General features: G+C 48.3%; 1 protein-coding gene across 1 annotated transcript in view; it reads right to left on the bottom strand.

The window, feature by feature from the left end:
- LOC135824852 (neurobeachin-like protein 1) overlaps positions 1-15,000 on the bottom strand; it is a 95,810-nt gene that overhangs the window by 7,061 nt on the left and 73,749 nt on the right. The window contains exons 55-62 of the mRNA XM_065337577.1: positions 14,623-14,729; positions 14,115-14,330; positions 13,135-13,266; positions 6,849-6,938; positions 6,376-6,485; positions 5,748-5,926; positions 5,105-5,199; positions 551-613 (exon numbers count right to left, since the gene is read on the bottom strand). Coding sequence (XP_065193649.1) covers positions 551-613; positions 5,105-5,199; positions 5,748-5,926; positions 6,376-6,485; positions 6,849-6,938; positions 13,135-13,266; positions 14,115-14,330; positions 14,623-14,729 — 992 coding nt within the window. The remainder of the gene's footprint in view (positions 1-550; positions 614-5,104; positions 5,200-5,747; positions 5,927-6,375; positions 6,486-6,848; positions 6,939-13,134; positions 13,267-14,114; positions 14,331-14,622; positions 14,730-15,000) is intronic.

The following is a 15,000-nucleotide window of genomic DNA, read 5'->3' as shown; positions in this document are numbered from 1 at the left end:
CACACACACACACACATACACACACACACACACACACACACACACACACACACACACACACACACACACAATTACAACTTGGCACCGACAGACAATACGATCGTCATACGCATGAGCCAGCACATCAGGCAATGTCTGGTCTAACTGGCGCTATGTTTGACAATCAGGTACGCACACAGAAACACGCTACATGTCAGGGTTAGAGGCAGAACAAAGGTGAGGGGGGGGAATCATCGGAACCAAATAGTTGGGATTTTTATCGCCATTTTCTGTCGCCATTTTGGCCGCTGCATTCAACGACACCAGTCAGCAACCGATCGACTTCTATTTCATGTATTTATTCACCGGTCAATGGAACCCACCACGAGCAAGGTTTTCAGAGGTACTGACTCATACAACGCTGTTATAATAGTAATAAAAATATGGCGCTCGCATTCTGAAGGGTGGCGCGTTCATTTTGAAAGGGTGCGTCAAGAAGTGAAGGAGGGCGCAGTGCCCCGCTATGTCACTTTGGCGACAACCCTGCATGCATAAACACACTTTGACGTACAGCGGCATCGTGGCCAAACAGAGTCTGGGTCGGTCGCGATTCCAGATGAGATGCTGAGCCGGCCTGCAAATACATGCACGCACGCACGCACACACACACACACACACACACACACACACACACACACACACACACACACACACACACACACACACACACACACACGCCCATGCACGCACACCCACCCACACCCACGCACGCACGCACGCACACGCACGAAGCACACACACACACACACACACACATGATTACACGACGCAAACAGAAAGTGGGACGGAGCGTACTGTTTGCTAACCTGGCAATGAAAATACCTTGAATGTACTTCGTAAAAAAAACCCTGAGCTACCTCCGTTTGGTATTTTACAGTCCATACAACCTAGTATTGAGCTTTTACAATCAGTTGCCAATGAACCATAAACCCATCACAATGTTTTGGTTTGTGGAGAAAGTATGACATCACCAGAGACATTTGCACATCTCGGTGATCTCACCCAGCTTTGGTGTACACTGCACAGTGCATGACATCACCACAGACATTATACTGTAAGTCGACAAATTTTCGGCCCATTCAAATACTGTAAATATACAAATTTTCGGCAGCTATTTAATTTCGGCTATATTCGGCACCGACCCAAAACGCCTAAATTAAAACGCCGATGAAATTTTTCACAGCATCTGTCGCACTATACCATGCCCTCTACCCCACGCTGAAAATAAATCGCCGCCGAAATGTCAATTTTTTTGTATATCTACAGTACCAGCATCCAAGGGCTAAAACCCATTTGCGGCCGCATTACATTTTCGGCCTGTACTGCTGCCACCTGTATACATGTACACTGTCAGACTGAACTTTGCAAAACAAAAATTGTCGGCCGCAACTAATTTCCGGTCAAATATGACCTGGCCGAAAATAGCCGAAAATGAACATGCACTGAACATCTGTTGATTTACAGTATGCAATTCTGCACTTTTGGTCAAGAGAAAGTGAATCTGTGGCCTGGGAAATTCCTAATTTAATTTCAGTTCGCCGCCGCCGTCGCCGTTCTCGTGCCAGAAACCTTCTCTGGGAGCTCCTGCATCCCCAAATAGTGGACAACGTAACTGCCAACCACCGATTCTGGTCCACCAATGTCGGCTGCCAAGGATTCTTTGAGAAAAGGGTGAAGGGCCGGTGGCTGGAAGTCATGCAAGCATTTGCAGGAGGCAGGGAAGCAGGATGACGCAGAGGACTACTTGGATAGGCAGTATGTTAAAACATTCCATGTGAGCAAACCTCTGTTTGATGCAATTTACACCGACACACATGCGCTCTGGGAGAAGTCGGACACTGCATTCCGTTGCGCCGTGAAGAGGCTTGCCATGTTATTGTATTGGCTGGCACATGCTACCACGCAGGACGAGCTCGCGAATCTCTTTGGCGTGGGACAGTCGACTGTACACGGGATTCTGCACGACGGCGTAGACACGTTGGCTCTCCATCTTGGCAAGAAGTCAATTGTTTTTCCGAAAGGAGAAGATCTGAAGCGGGTCATTAGCGGCTTCAAGAGCATCTGCAAGCTACCAATGTGCGCTGGCGCCATTGACGGCACATTTATGAAAATAATAAAGCCACCAGTATGGGGGTGACTCATACTGGTGCTACAAGTCGTATCCCGCAATCATTATTCTTGCTGTCGTGGATGCCGATGGCATATTCATGTATGTGGATGTTGGCCGAACAGGCTCGCTCGGCGATGTGTATACCTTCAATAACAGCAGTTTGAAAAGGAAGTTACAGACTGGATCGTGGTTGCAATCCACAACGAAACTGATTTCGGGCCACCGTATCAAGCCCTATTTACTGGCAGACTCTGCATTTGGAGCTTCGGAACACGTTGTCAAGGCTTATAAGCACCCACGTTCAACTCTGCTGTCAACAAAGGTCGCAAGGTGGTCGAGCAAGCATTTGGGAGACTTAAGGGTCGTTTTGTTGTCCTAACAAGAAGCGTTGTGAGAGACCCAGAGTTTGCTGCCCGCGTAGCTTTGCTGTGCTGTGCTTTGCACAATATGTGCACTGGTGGCAATGTTCCGGCAACCCTCTCTGCACAGAACCGCGTTCAACATCAGCAGTTAGTCCATGAGCTGGCTAATGTTGGGTTACGGGGCACTGTATTGCAGTGGTTTGCAGATTATCTGTCATGCCGCAGTCAACAATTCATAGTCAATGGCGAGCATGGTGAGACTGTGCCTTGTAGCAGGGGCGTCACGCAAGGGTCGGTCCTGCGTCCTCTGCTCTTTTGCATTTATATTCGCAAGGTGCCGGAAATTCTCAAGCACAGCATGTCACAACTCTATGCTGATGACATTGCCTTCTTCATCATCGGACTCGACCTTCCTGCTATGTTACAGGATCTCCAGGACGATCTAACTGCCCTGGAGGTCCATTTAGATCTGAAGGGGCTCATCATGAACCCCGACAAGATGCAATTTCTAATCCTGCAGCGGTCACGCCTGCCAGCAGCGCAGTTGCCACGGCCCTTGGCCTGTAAAGGAAAGGCTCTTACCCCTACGAGCACTGCCAAATACCTTGGTTTATTGATAGACGACCATCTCACCTTCCAGCCATAGGTCCAGAAATTGTGTAACTCAGTTTTTGCTAAAGTTGCTGCTTTCCGACATGGCCGTAGAAATTTAACAAATGATGCAAAGCGAACATTCTACTTGTCTATTATTCAGTCTACCCTAGACTATGCCAGTAATGCTTACCTACATTGTTTAAGCACAACTCTGTACAATAGGATTGTGACCGTTAGTCACATAGCAATGAAGAGAGTGTTTGGACTCGATCGTACCACGCCCACGGAACTAGTTCTTCGCTTATATCATCACCTCTATTCTTTGGAACAGCGTATTAGCCTCAAGCTCTATGTTTTTGTGTACCGCTGCTTGGCCCCTCATCTTGCTAGTCCTCTTCTTCAGTCTTTGTACCAGCTTCGGGCAACTGCACCTGGTCACCAGGCATGCACCCGGGGCAAGGCACAAAGAGCCTTAGTTCTCCCACTCGTTTATACGCAGTATGGCATGCGCTCTATTTCTTATCTGGCGGCAGGCAGATGGAACTCTCTTCCAGCTGACTGTCGACAGGCACACTCTCTTGCTCTGTTCATTAATATGGTTAAACTTCACCTAGGGTTCCCAGTAAAAAGGTAGTAGCCTGTTGGGACTCCCCTAGTAAAATACAGTCAGACCTCGCTCAACCGCACACATCTATTTTCCACAAAATATCCGGATAGGTGAGGGAACCGGATAACTGAACACACATACTGTATATGCATGTGGCATGTCAAAAGCAGTGACATCGTACATACATGTAGACGGGTCCTATGCAGTACAACTAGCGTGCACAGTATGTAAAACAAGCGAGAAAAATGACAAGTGCATGCAACTGAGTGCTGTCCACGTGCACCCAGCAGGTCAAGGACCTCATTTGCTTGTACAGCTCCCTGATTCTAGCTTCTGCAAGCCACATGCAACCGGATACGACGAAGCTTTTTGTACACATTTTAACCAGTTTGTACACAAATCATGCACCGGTATGCGGATCGCGAGGTCCAGTTATGTTGTATGCGTAACATTATGCTGCACATCGGTAACCAGAGATTTTCTTCCGGATGGTGAGGGATCCGGATAAACGAGGTCTGACTGTAATAAAAACTACTACTACTGCTACTACTACTACTACTACAGAAAATGCCGTCATCTTCAAAAAAGACTTGGCTGCTGCCTGGCGATGTTTGTCCCGTAGAGTCAGCATCTGCCCTTGTGCAGCTGACAACACATCATGCCACATTTGGATGAAGTGGGCTTCTTGTTCATCAGAGAACACTCGGAGAGGCATGGCGGAATCGTGGGAGAAATTTGAAAATGCAGACGCACGTACAAGGTTGCTTTGAAAAAGACAGGGAGAGGTAGGCCCGTTCATCCATTTTAGTTCAAAAACATGGTATACCCCGCCCCCCCCCCTCTCCTACCACGTCTACGTTTCCCGTTTCCTCGCCTCCCGTTTTCAGTCCGTATATGGATCATCATGGCAACCGACCAAAACCTCCTTACGTGGACGTAGACGCAGCACTTTGTACCGTGGTGTGATGACCGCCTAAGACATCACCGGAGAACAGGGTACGACATCACCAGAGCCATTTGCGTATCTCCCCAAGAGTACATACCCCCCCAGAGTGTGCAACGCCTGACCCAGCTCTGCATAGGGTCTTGGTCGAGCGTAATCGAATCTTCTGATGTCATGCGTACACTCCACACCAGCGCAAGACCGGTCTCGAGGCAGGGCACCGTTGTTTTTGATCCTAAAACACCTGCGATTCCCCGGGTTCCCCTCAGATGTGTACAGTATTATGATGCAAAGATCCGATTACGCTCGACCAAGACCCTATGCAGAGCTGGACCAGGCGCTGCACACTCTGGGGGGTTATGTACTCTTGATCTCCCCCAGCAGTGGTGTACAGTGTCAAATAAGAAAACTACAGCAATGCTACACGCGTACACATGCTCATTCATTACCTGCATGACAATCTTCCAGATGGTACAGGATGTGTCGCGTGATCCAGCGATCACATACACACCGGCTGAGTCTACGCATAGACATGTCACTAGATCTACAACAGAATAGATACACACACGTACACACACGCGCGCCTCGTACACACGCACACGCACACGCACACACACACACACACACACACACATGGACGCACGCACGCGCACACACACACACACACACAAACGCACACGCACACACACACACACACGAATGCACACACATGCACACCCACACACACACACACACACACACACACACACACACACACACACACACACACACACACACACATGCGAACGTACGCACAAATGGATGGAGGGAGATTATGTGATGGGAGGGGATTTAGAGACGGAGCGAAAGACAGACAGACAGGCAGGCAGGCAGGCAGACAGACAGACAGACAGACAGACAGACAGACAGACAGACAGACAGACAGACAGGAACGGGAGAGAGTGATGCTGAGAAAATGTGTGAGTCACTCAGTGAAATAGTCAGTGAGGGGGGGGGGCATAGAGGGGTGGCAGCAAAGTAGCTGCAACCGACTAGGGATGAGAAAGCACAGGCATTATACAATTTCCCATACATCCCATTGCGTTCACGTACCATAATGATGATAGATAGGTGTGGTGGTGCGTGGTCTACCCCTCACAACAGACACCACATGTATGCTGTTATCCCAGTGACCAGCCGTCAACAGCAAGCGACCGTCAGGAGAGTAGGCGAACAGATTGGCCGACAGGAGCAGTCCGGGCGCAAACGAATGGCTCAAACTCTGACGTGTACTGAAGACACATGCGCACACATGTGAGCACACACATGAGCACACACACATGCGCGCGCACACACACACACACACACACACACACACACACACACACACACGTACACACGTACACGTGCACACATATATACATACAGGTTACTAGTGCTGTTTGTTGGCAAGATACTGCACACGGGTGCTTGATCGCAATGATAAATAGTCATCACGGTACACTTCCAGCATGAAAAATAACCAGACCAGCTACACGACTTCAACGTTTCAAGTTCAAGTGACTGTCACTATTTTAATATTTTCAACCGCAACTTTAAGTCATGTTGCTGGTGCGGTTAAACGAGGTCAGCCAAAGACCAAAGGCCACATGTAGTGAGGAGTCCGGAAGACTTATTTCAGTCCACACACAAGCAAGAAAAGAGCCCGAAGGACACCCTGGAGGCGCTGGATGTCAATTACCTCTTCGAGACGAGAGTTGGATCAAAGTTGAACGTAAACGACTGTTGTTTGCTTGTGGAGTGAGGCAGCCAGCCGTGGAGACCCAGTAGACCGCTGCGACTGATTGAGATCTATACACACAAACAACGGTAACAGTAAACACGCACACACAAAGACACACACACACAATCACACACGCACACCATGGAAAAAGCTACAGCTCTTGTTCAAAGCTCAGGAGGAACAAAGCAGAAGGAAGTTCTTGTTCAAAGCAGAGGAGAAAGAAGCAGAAGGGAGTTTGGATAGATGACTTGACACACAATCAAAAAGACCAACTCCCCAACTGATCCTTAAACATGCATGTGACTCACGCACGCGCGCGCACGCACGCGCGCGCACGCACGCGCACGCACGCACGCGCGCGCACGCACGCGCGTGCACGCGCACACACACACACACACGCACACCAACAGGCTTCAAGATTCTCAGCTTACCAGCGTATCGGGCATGCCATGGTGGATGAAGGAGTGCGATTGCTGTGGTGGAATGGCTAACAGAATTACCTGATCATTTCCATCGTTGATCTAATGTGTATACACATGCACCAACGCACACGTGCACACACACACGTGCACACACACACATACACACACGTACACACACACACACACACACACAGACACACACACACACAGACACACACACATACACACACACACACACACACACACACACACACACACACACACACACACACACACACACGCACACACACCCTTTGTATGATATTGTCCGCTTTGTTTGCAAATATCCGTTTCTGGCTGTGCTGCCGCTCGCAAACTGCTCCAATTCGTATGTTCTTCTCCGTTATACAGACTTCTTCGCTCCCTGTTTCATTGCTTTCGTTTACAGGAGACCTGCGAGAGTATACGGTACATGTCTCTATTCGTCTCCAAGATGTACGTGATGTTTCCTTTCCGTTTCCTCGTCCTTATTTTTATTTTTTTACTCTGACACCAGCACTATTTCTGCATCGCGTACGGCTGGTGGAAATATTTACCCCAGCCGTCGTGGTGTAGAGCGCTTCCTTCTCTTTTCATTATTTTTAAATATAAAAGACAGTGGCAAGATAATTTGGCTGAGTTTACTATCATGACCGGAACACTACACTCATAGCCTCGGTTATCTGGACCCCGGAGATACGGGCACTTCGCTCTACCGGTCACCCTTTGGGCGAGTTTCAGTGGTAATATTACTACTCTTTTGGCACTTTTCGTGGAAATAGTGACTTCATATGCCATATTTGTGGCATTTCCCCATCAACATGCATGTGATTCGGAGTGAGGGACATTTCAAAGTTATGGACAGTGCTCGATACCGGACCGCCCAGATCAAGGAGGTCTGAGTGTATCACCAAGTCCCCGAGTGTAAAGACTCCGAGTGATGAGCTCGCTGAAGAGCCCAACACACTATTTAGAACAACTGCTGAGGGCTTAAAAAGTAAAAAGGACCAAGGAACTACAAGTTAAGCTATAATGAGCTGATTGTTTAGTAACTGGTGGTGTTAGTGGACATTATAGCGTAACTTGCCGTTCCTTGGTCCTTTTTATTTTTTAATAAACTACCGAGGGCTTCTGCCTTGACATTCACCGCGATCATTGCGCTCTGTGGCCCAATCACATACATACATACATACATACATACATACATACATACATACATACATACATACATACATACATACATACATACATACATACATACATACATAAGGCCAATGCTAGGCAAAAATGCTTTGCTTTACGGAAACGTATTTCATTGCGAAGACCTGCGCTTCGGTCCTCTGAGCTGTGCTGATGAGCTCTAACAGAGCGAAACAGTTGCTGTCCACAGACTTGAGTACATACATACACACATACATACATACATAACCCCGCTCTGTCTTAGGACATTGAGCACTTTTTTGCCGACGCAAGAAATACTTCTATTGTTCTACATACATACATACATACATACATACATACATACATACATACATACATACATACATACATACATACATACATACATACATACATACATACATACATACATACATACACTCACAGAGCGCAATGGTGCAGATGAATATCAATGTAGAAACTTTCAACGGCCGAATGCTGCAGCTGCTTACCCTCGGGTTACTGTAAGCAAGAGTAGATAAACAAGAGTGTGCAACTCCCGGATGGGTTGGCCCACGGCGGACTTTTTTGTTGACGTAATCTTTTCGACGATGCACGCGCTGCGAGTCCTTTGGAAAGTACTGCCTCGTGCACTTGGCCGGGCTTTACATTACGAAGTCGGTGCCCAGCACGTTCTCTCACACTGCTCTGGGGCAAAATGCGCGTTCTTCTGAAAAAAGGTGATGTCAACAAAAAAATTCCGCCGCAGGCGGGGGTATCTGCAGATCGTGCAGAAGAGATCCGGAGTTGCACACTCTTGTTTATCTACTCTTGCTGTAAGTCAACAAATATTTGGCGCACATATTTATTTTCGGCTATTTTCGGCCTGGTCATATTTGGCCGAAAATTAGTTGCGGCCGAAATTTCGTTTTGCAAGGTTCAGTGTGACAGTGTATACAGGCAGCAACAGTACAGGCCGAAAGTTGAATGCGGCCGAAAACGTGCTTTAGACCTGGGAGGCCGAAATTTGAATGGGCCGAAAATAAGTAGACTTACATACAGTAAAGGGGGAAAAAAATTTCACGGTTCGCGTCAGACTCGGTTTCTCTATATAGAGGCCGAGTTTTCCGCATCCGTAGGAACGCCACCACCCTTCAAGGATCAAGGGGAGTAAAGGGGAACCCCGGTCCAAATCACCCCCATCTTTTATTGCGGAATCCATTAGAGTAGGTCGTGAGTGGTAGAATGGCGAAAACCGGAAGCTTCTACAAGGATAAAAAAAATTCGACGGGTTCGCGTACCGGGCAGGTCAAGAACAAGGAGTCGTACAACTCCCTGGTCAAGAACCACCTTTCCGCTTCCGTGGGACGCCACCACCCCATGATCAGGCGTCAGGTGCGGCTCCTAAACGGATAACAAGGATAACATACCTAAAATAACCAGTATTGCAATTTACTGAATTTGGCAAGCCCCCCCCCCCCCCCGTGACGTAAAACGTTCTTACTGAGCTCAAAAAAATTAACTCAAACGGAACGGAAATTTTGAAACAGGTGTGCACTGTTTTTTTTTTCAGAGGCTCGGACACGAGCAAGTGATCTGCGGGAACGTCTGGCATCAGAGGAGCGATATGCTCTTGATCTTGCATCGGAGAAGGGTGCTTCTAACTGGCTCACTTGCCGCCCATCCAGAAGGCATGGCTTTGTTCTGTCAAAATGTGAGTTCCGTGATGGCCTATGCCTGCGGTATGGTTGGCGCCCATCTCGTCTTCCTGCCCAGTGTGTATGTGGAGCAGCATTCACTGTGACCCATAGCCTGTCTTGCCCGACTGGTGGATTTCCCTCAATTCGCCATAACGAGGTCCGTGACGTCACTGCCAGCCTCCTGAAGCGTGTTTGCACCAATGTCAGCGTGGAGCCACATCTCCAACCTATTACTGGAGAACGGTTTCGCCACAGAACGGCAATCACGGGTGAGGAGGCCCGCCTTGATGTCGCCGCTGATGGAGTCTGGGGTGGTCGTTTGGAACGCACCTTCGTTGATGTGAGGGTTTTCAACCCCTATGCAAGTGTTAGGTACCTCCTCCCGTACCTTTTCTAGCTGGCCTGCATGCACTCGCGTACTCACCTTTTGTCTCCTTTTTGTTCCGTTGGCCTGGGTAGCTACTTGCGCGCCCATAATTGCCATAGCTACCCAGGCCCTTTATCTTGCCGTTCAGACTTGCTCTCTTTCTGACTCTTCAATAATCACCATGTAGTCGTTTCGTTCGTCCTGGTCTTAGTCCCGTTGTAATGTCTGGATAATATGTCGTCAGTCGTCCTTTCTCGTATTCAACATTGGCGCCCAATGTGGGGCTCGAACCCACGACCCTGAGAATAAGAGTCTCATGCTCTACCGACTGAGGCCCTTGATAAGCTCTGGCTGGGGCATTTTCTCTCTGTCTTTCAATCGAACCTCTGAGACTTTCTTTCCACTGTTGTCGAATTGAGACTTGAACATCTTGAACCTCGTCCTTTTGTGATCGTGGCCGTTGCGTGAGATCTCCCGATCCTAACACAAGTACAAACTGATCCACTCCAGTCTCCAAAAGCTACATCCGGCATGAGAAGGAAAAGAGACACCACTATGAAGAAAGAGTTCGTGAAGTAGAGCATGCCTCCTTTGTGCCAGCAGTATTTTCGGCTACCGGTGGAATGGGCAAGTGCAGCATGGCCCTCTATAAGAGGATTGCTAGCCTAATTTCTAGCAAGTCTGCAGAGCCATACTCGACCATAATGGCATGGATCAGGTGTCGCCTCAGTTTTGCCCTCCTCAGGGCTAATGTCATCTGGCTCCGTGGTGCTCGCCGTCCCGTTTGTTGCGCGACTGTTAGTGAACATTCTGCTTCATTGGCAGTGGCAGAAGGTCACATTTTTGTCTAGAGGTCTATTCATGTACTTGCTATGATTCTTTTCTTTTCTCTGTTATTCTTTTTACCAGGCGTGGGCCATCCCCTGGACTATCAAAATGGGTGCCTTATTATTTTTCTGTTTTTAAGCTTGTTTTTTTACACTTCTTTGTGCGAGTTTCGTATCAGATTAAAAAAATGTACTGTTTTTTTTTCAATCAATAATCCTTGTACTAGTATTCATTCGACCATGATGTTGGAGGAAGAGGAGACCACGGGAGGTTTGGAGGTGGACGCCATCCCTGAATACGCCACTTCGGGTTCAGCAACTCTGACGCCTTTTAGGTTTAAGCCGAAGCTCGCACCAGCATCTGCGAGACCAAGTAATAATTTCTGAGATGACAGAGGAGGAGAGAGCTGTGGTTGCATGTGCTTGCGCAGGGAGCATTGCTTGGTGCCGTTGCGGACAATGCAGCCCGATGCGGAGCGAGGTCGAGATGGTTTGTTGCTGGGAGGTTCCTGCAGCTTTCAGTAAACGCGGCAACGCAGAAAGGGCTGCAGTGCGTCACGCGGCACTCAGGAGTTTGCTGTTGTTTGCCTGCGAAAATCAGTGCTCGAGGTGGCATTGCTTTCCTTTGAAGAATTTTGGGTAAGGTGTGGACCATGGTCAAACAGGTGAGGATTCACTGAATCAGTTTCATTCTCTTCGTTCTTTCCATGTTTCCTGTACCAGTACAACGTAGATAGGAAGAAGAGGCCAGTACAATTCAAGTACAGTGAAAAGTAAAGTGGAATTTCTAAAAAGTTGACACAAGTTGTCTGCCGCTGCTTTCAGTCAAATTCGGACAACGGCAGTTGACTTCAAAATGCCTCCCTCCATCTTGTCTGCCAAACTAGAGCAGAGGGTCACGGAAACTGGGGTGGAATTGCTGTCTTGCACAGACAAACAAATGGTGACAAGAGCTGGTAAAGAGCAAAGGGCCGTGGAAAAATTAAATGCGTACGCACGTAGCTGAAATTGGACATCCAACAAAATTTACCATCAAGGAGCTGGGGAACAAACTCGACACACGCAGGAAGAAAGGTCAGGCCAGACGTATGAGCAACGTTGATGATCCTACAAAGGTGAAGCCGATTAGTCGAAAAATATGTAATCTGTGCCTTGTTACTGTGTCGGTGGGTTTGCGTGCTTGCTTCAAGTCCACGTCGACGGGCTCGGAATGCTGCACTTTTGACACGAAATTGCAGGAGCAAGCTGAGGCGCATCAAGAGGGAATGCCGAAGAACGCACGTGAACATACGCAGTAGTTCAGCAAAGACAGCATGAAATTCCTTTCCTAAAACATGTAAGAAGGCAATTACCCATGATATGCTAAACACGCTTACCCTTTCCTAAGATCTCACAGACTCATAACATCCCTCCAACCCTGGAACCTTTGGATCTGTTGCATCTTTTTCATGAAATACTTCAGCAGATTCATATTCGCTACTTGCACTACACTCTCATTTATTTGCTTCCGTCTTCTCTTTGTGCCTTCCTCAGTAATACATTTTCTTCTTCCTTCACTAACATCTCTTTTCTGGAGGCGTCGGACACAGTCGTGCAACACAGGGGCCACAGGACACTGTGGAGCTCGCAGAGATTGGCCGCACACAGCATGGCACGCTTGGAAACTTCCCATTCCTCCATCATCGAAAACTCTACACGAACTACAAGTACAGTGTTGCTTAATGAGATCCAGTCGCGTCACTCAAGTTTGCGCATTGCACCATTTCCCCGCCCAGTGTTCGCAGGTCTAGCATTGCGCGACGCCCGGTGGCACGTACACGAGTGACGCTGCTGGATTTCATTGAGCAGCACTGTAGCTTGTTACCGTGATGTGCTCTGCATACGCGTGCATTCCGGCGTGTGAGTCGGTTTTCGTTTTTCTCGTGCATCACGGCAAGCTCTCGGCATCACATGCTTTACTTCCCGGCGGGATACACTGCCGTCGTGTAAATCGCCTCTAAAGGCTAGCTCAGCAGAAAAGAAGAGCTGGAATGCAAACCCCGCTAAATCCAATTCATCACTCTTAGGATAATGGCCAAAACAGGATTAATTTTATGTGCGTTTTTTGTATCTAGATCCACATTTGGGTTCCAGTTTTGAAACGGTTCTAGTCAGATTTTGAATGTGAAATTGTGCCTGCTGGTGCCTCTCGACCTTTTGATTACACTGAGCTGAAAATGACATACCTCTACAAAGCTGGCCTTGAGGGATCTGAAGTTGGTGAAGATGGACGGCATTTTGGCAGCCATGGCTCTGGCCTCCTGTTGTGTGTTGATTCGGCTGGAAGCTTCATGGCTAAGCCGACTGGGGTGAGGTTCCTGCGCACATAAACACACATAGACAGACGTAGACACACACAGACAGACATAGACAGACACACACACACACAAACACACACACACACGCATGCATGCAGGTTTGCACGTACGCATGCAGGTTTGCACGCTACATCGACTGGGTATGGTTTCAGCACATAGATAGACACAATCAGTAGACCGGCGTTACGGGGGATGAACATATTGGGCACAATTGACTACCACGGTCAGACAAGCCACACTCAGCCCACAGGGAACTAGTTAACACTTGCACAGCGCACTCGCTTCATGACTCGCGTAACTCATATACATAAGGTAAATAGTAAATACAGTTGTGCTTGGATTGACATCCTCAACTTGCAATGCCCTTGACCTGGCCCTGGAAATGGTACGAATGCTACTGGACTTGCACATGTACAAGTACAGTGATGATGTAATCGGAAACTGGTGGTCCAGGGCGTCAGTTTTGCACTTCGCGTCGGATTTCATCGTTCAGTGAGTGCGTTCGAGTATGCCCGCGAATCGATTCATGAATCCATTCATGAATCGATTCACGCCAATCACATCACCCCATGTGAATAGGGTGAATGGATTCCGAATCGATTCCAGGGCTCATTACATGAAATCGAACGGCGAGATTCCATTGGCGAATCGATTCAAGTGCGTAATCGAACGCAGCTAGTAAGCGAGACTGTAGTAGGGAGATTAAAATGTGCACAGCACACCGGCACAGCTTGTATAGCACCTACACGCCGTTCGTAGTCCCCTATGTTCTCTTGCTGTTGATGTGCACTTTCATAAAAAAGAAAAGAAAAAGTCAGCAATACACGAGGAGAGCACTCAGCACTAACCTGGAAGAGCTGTGACGGCGTCTGACCAAAGTTGTTGATCATGGACTCGGTGACTCGGCGCTCGTGCTCGTCCGTAATGGCGTCCAGATCCACAGCACCCTCGTATGTACAATAGAAGAAGATGTTGAGTGCATCGACGGCTGCCTCGCCCCGCTGTTTGTAGCCGAAGATGAGGTCGATCCACTCGTGAAGGTGGTCGGATACGTAGTCACTTTCCTGCACAGTGCACGTGGACACACGCACACATATGCAGGAACATGCACATGCACATACACATACATCAACACACACACACGCACACACACACACGTACACACATACACATGCACGCACACACACACACACACACACACACACACACACACACACACACACACACACACACACACACACACACACACACACACATTGAAGCGCATGTAAATCCGGATGCAATGAAACATTCAACAATTACAGTCAGCCCCTGTGGGAACACCTCAGTGGAACACAACGGGCAAGTCCCACTTACCAACGCCTCTCGGTGTTTTCTGATGAAATCTTCGGCAGACTCAGCCCAGGGTGGTAATTCCACATTGTTCACTGCGTTGCCGGTCTGCAAATGACCCAGATCAAAACCTAGAAAGTAACGGAAAGCAAGAGAGTAGACACACACACACACACACACACACACACACGCGAACACACGTGAACACACACACACACACACACACAGTCAGCGCGATGCAGGATACCATAGGGTGGACATTCATCACTGGGCTGATTTCGAAGACATACGGTGGGGATTAGATTTGACTGAGTGCAATAGTTTCAGGCACTTACTGCACAACGTGCCAACACACAACTAGCTATTAATGTTGCACACAACCAGTGCTGCCAACCTTCCTTA

This window comes from Sycon ciliatum, chromosome 9, assembly GCF_964019385.1.
Source record: "Sycon ciliatum chromosome 9, ocSycCili1.1, whole genome shotgun sequence".
NCBI classification, from domain to species: domain Eukaryota; kingdom Metazoa; phylum Porifera; class Calcarea; order Leucosolenida; family Sycettidae; genus Sycon; species Sycon ciliatum.
This window is presented reverse-complemented; position numbering and strand designations above follow the sequence as displayed.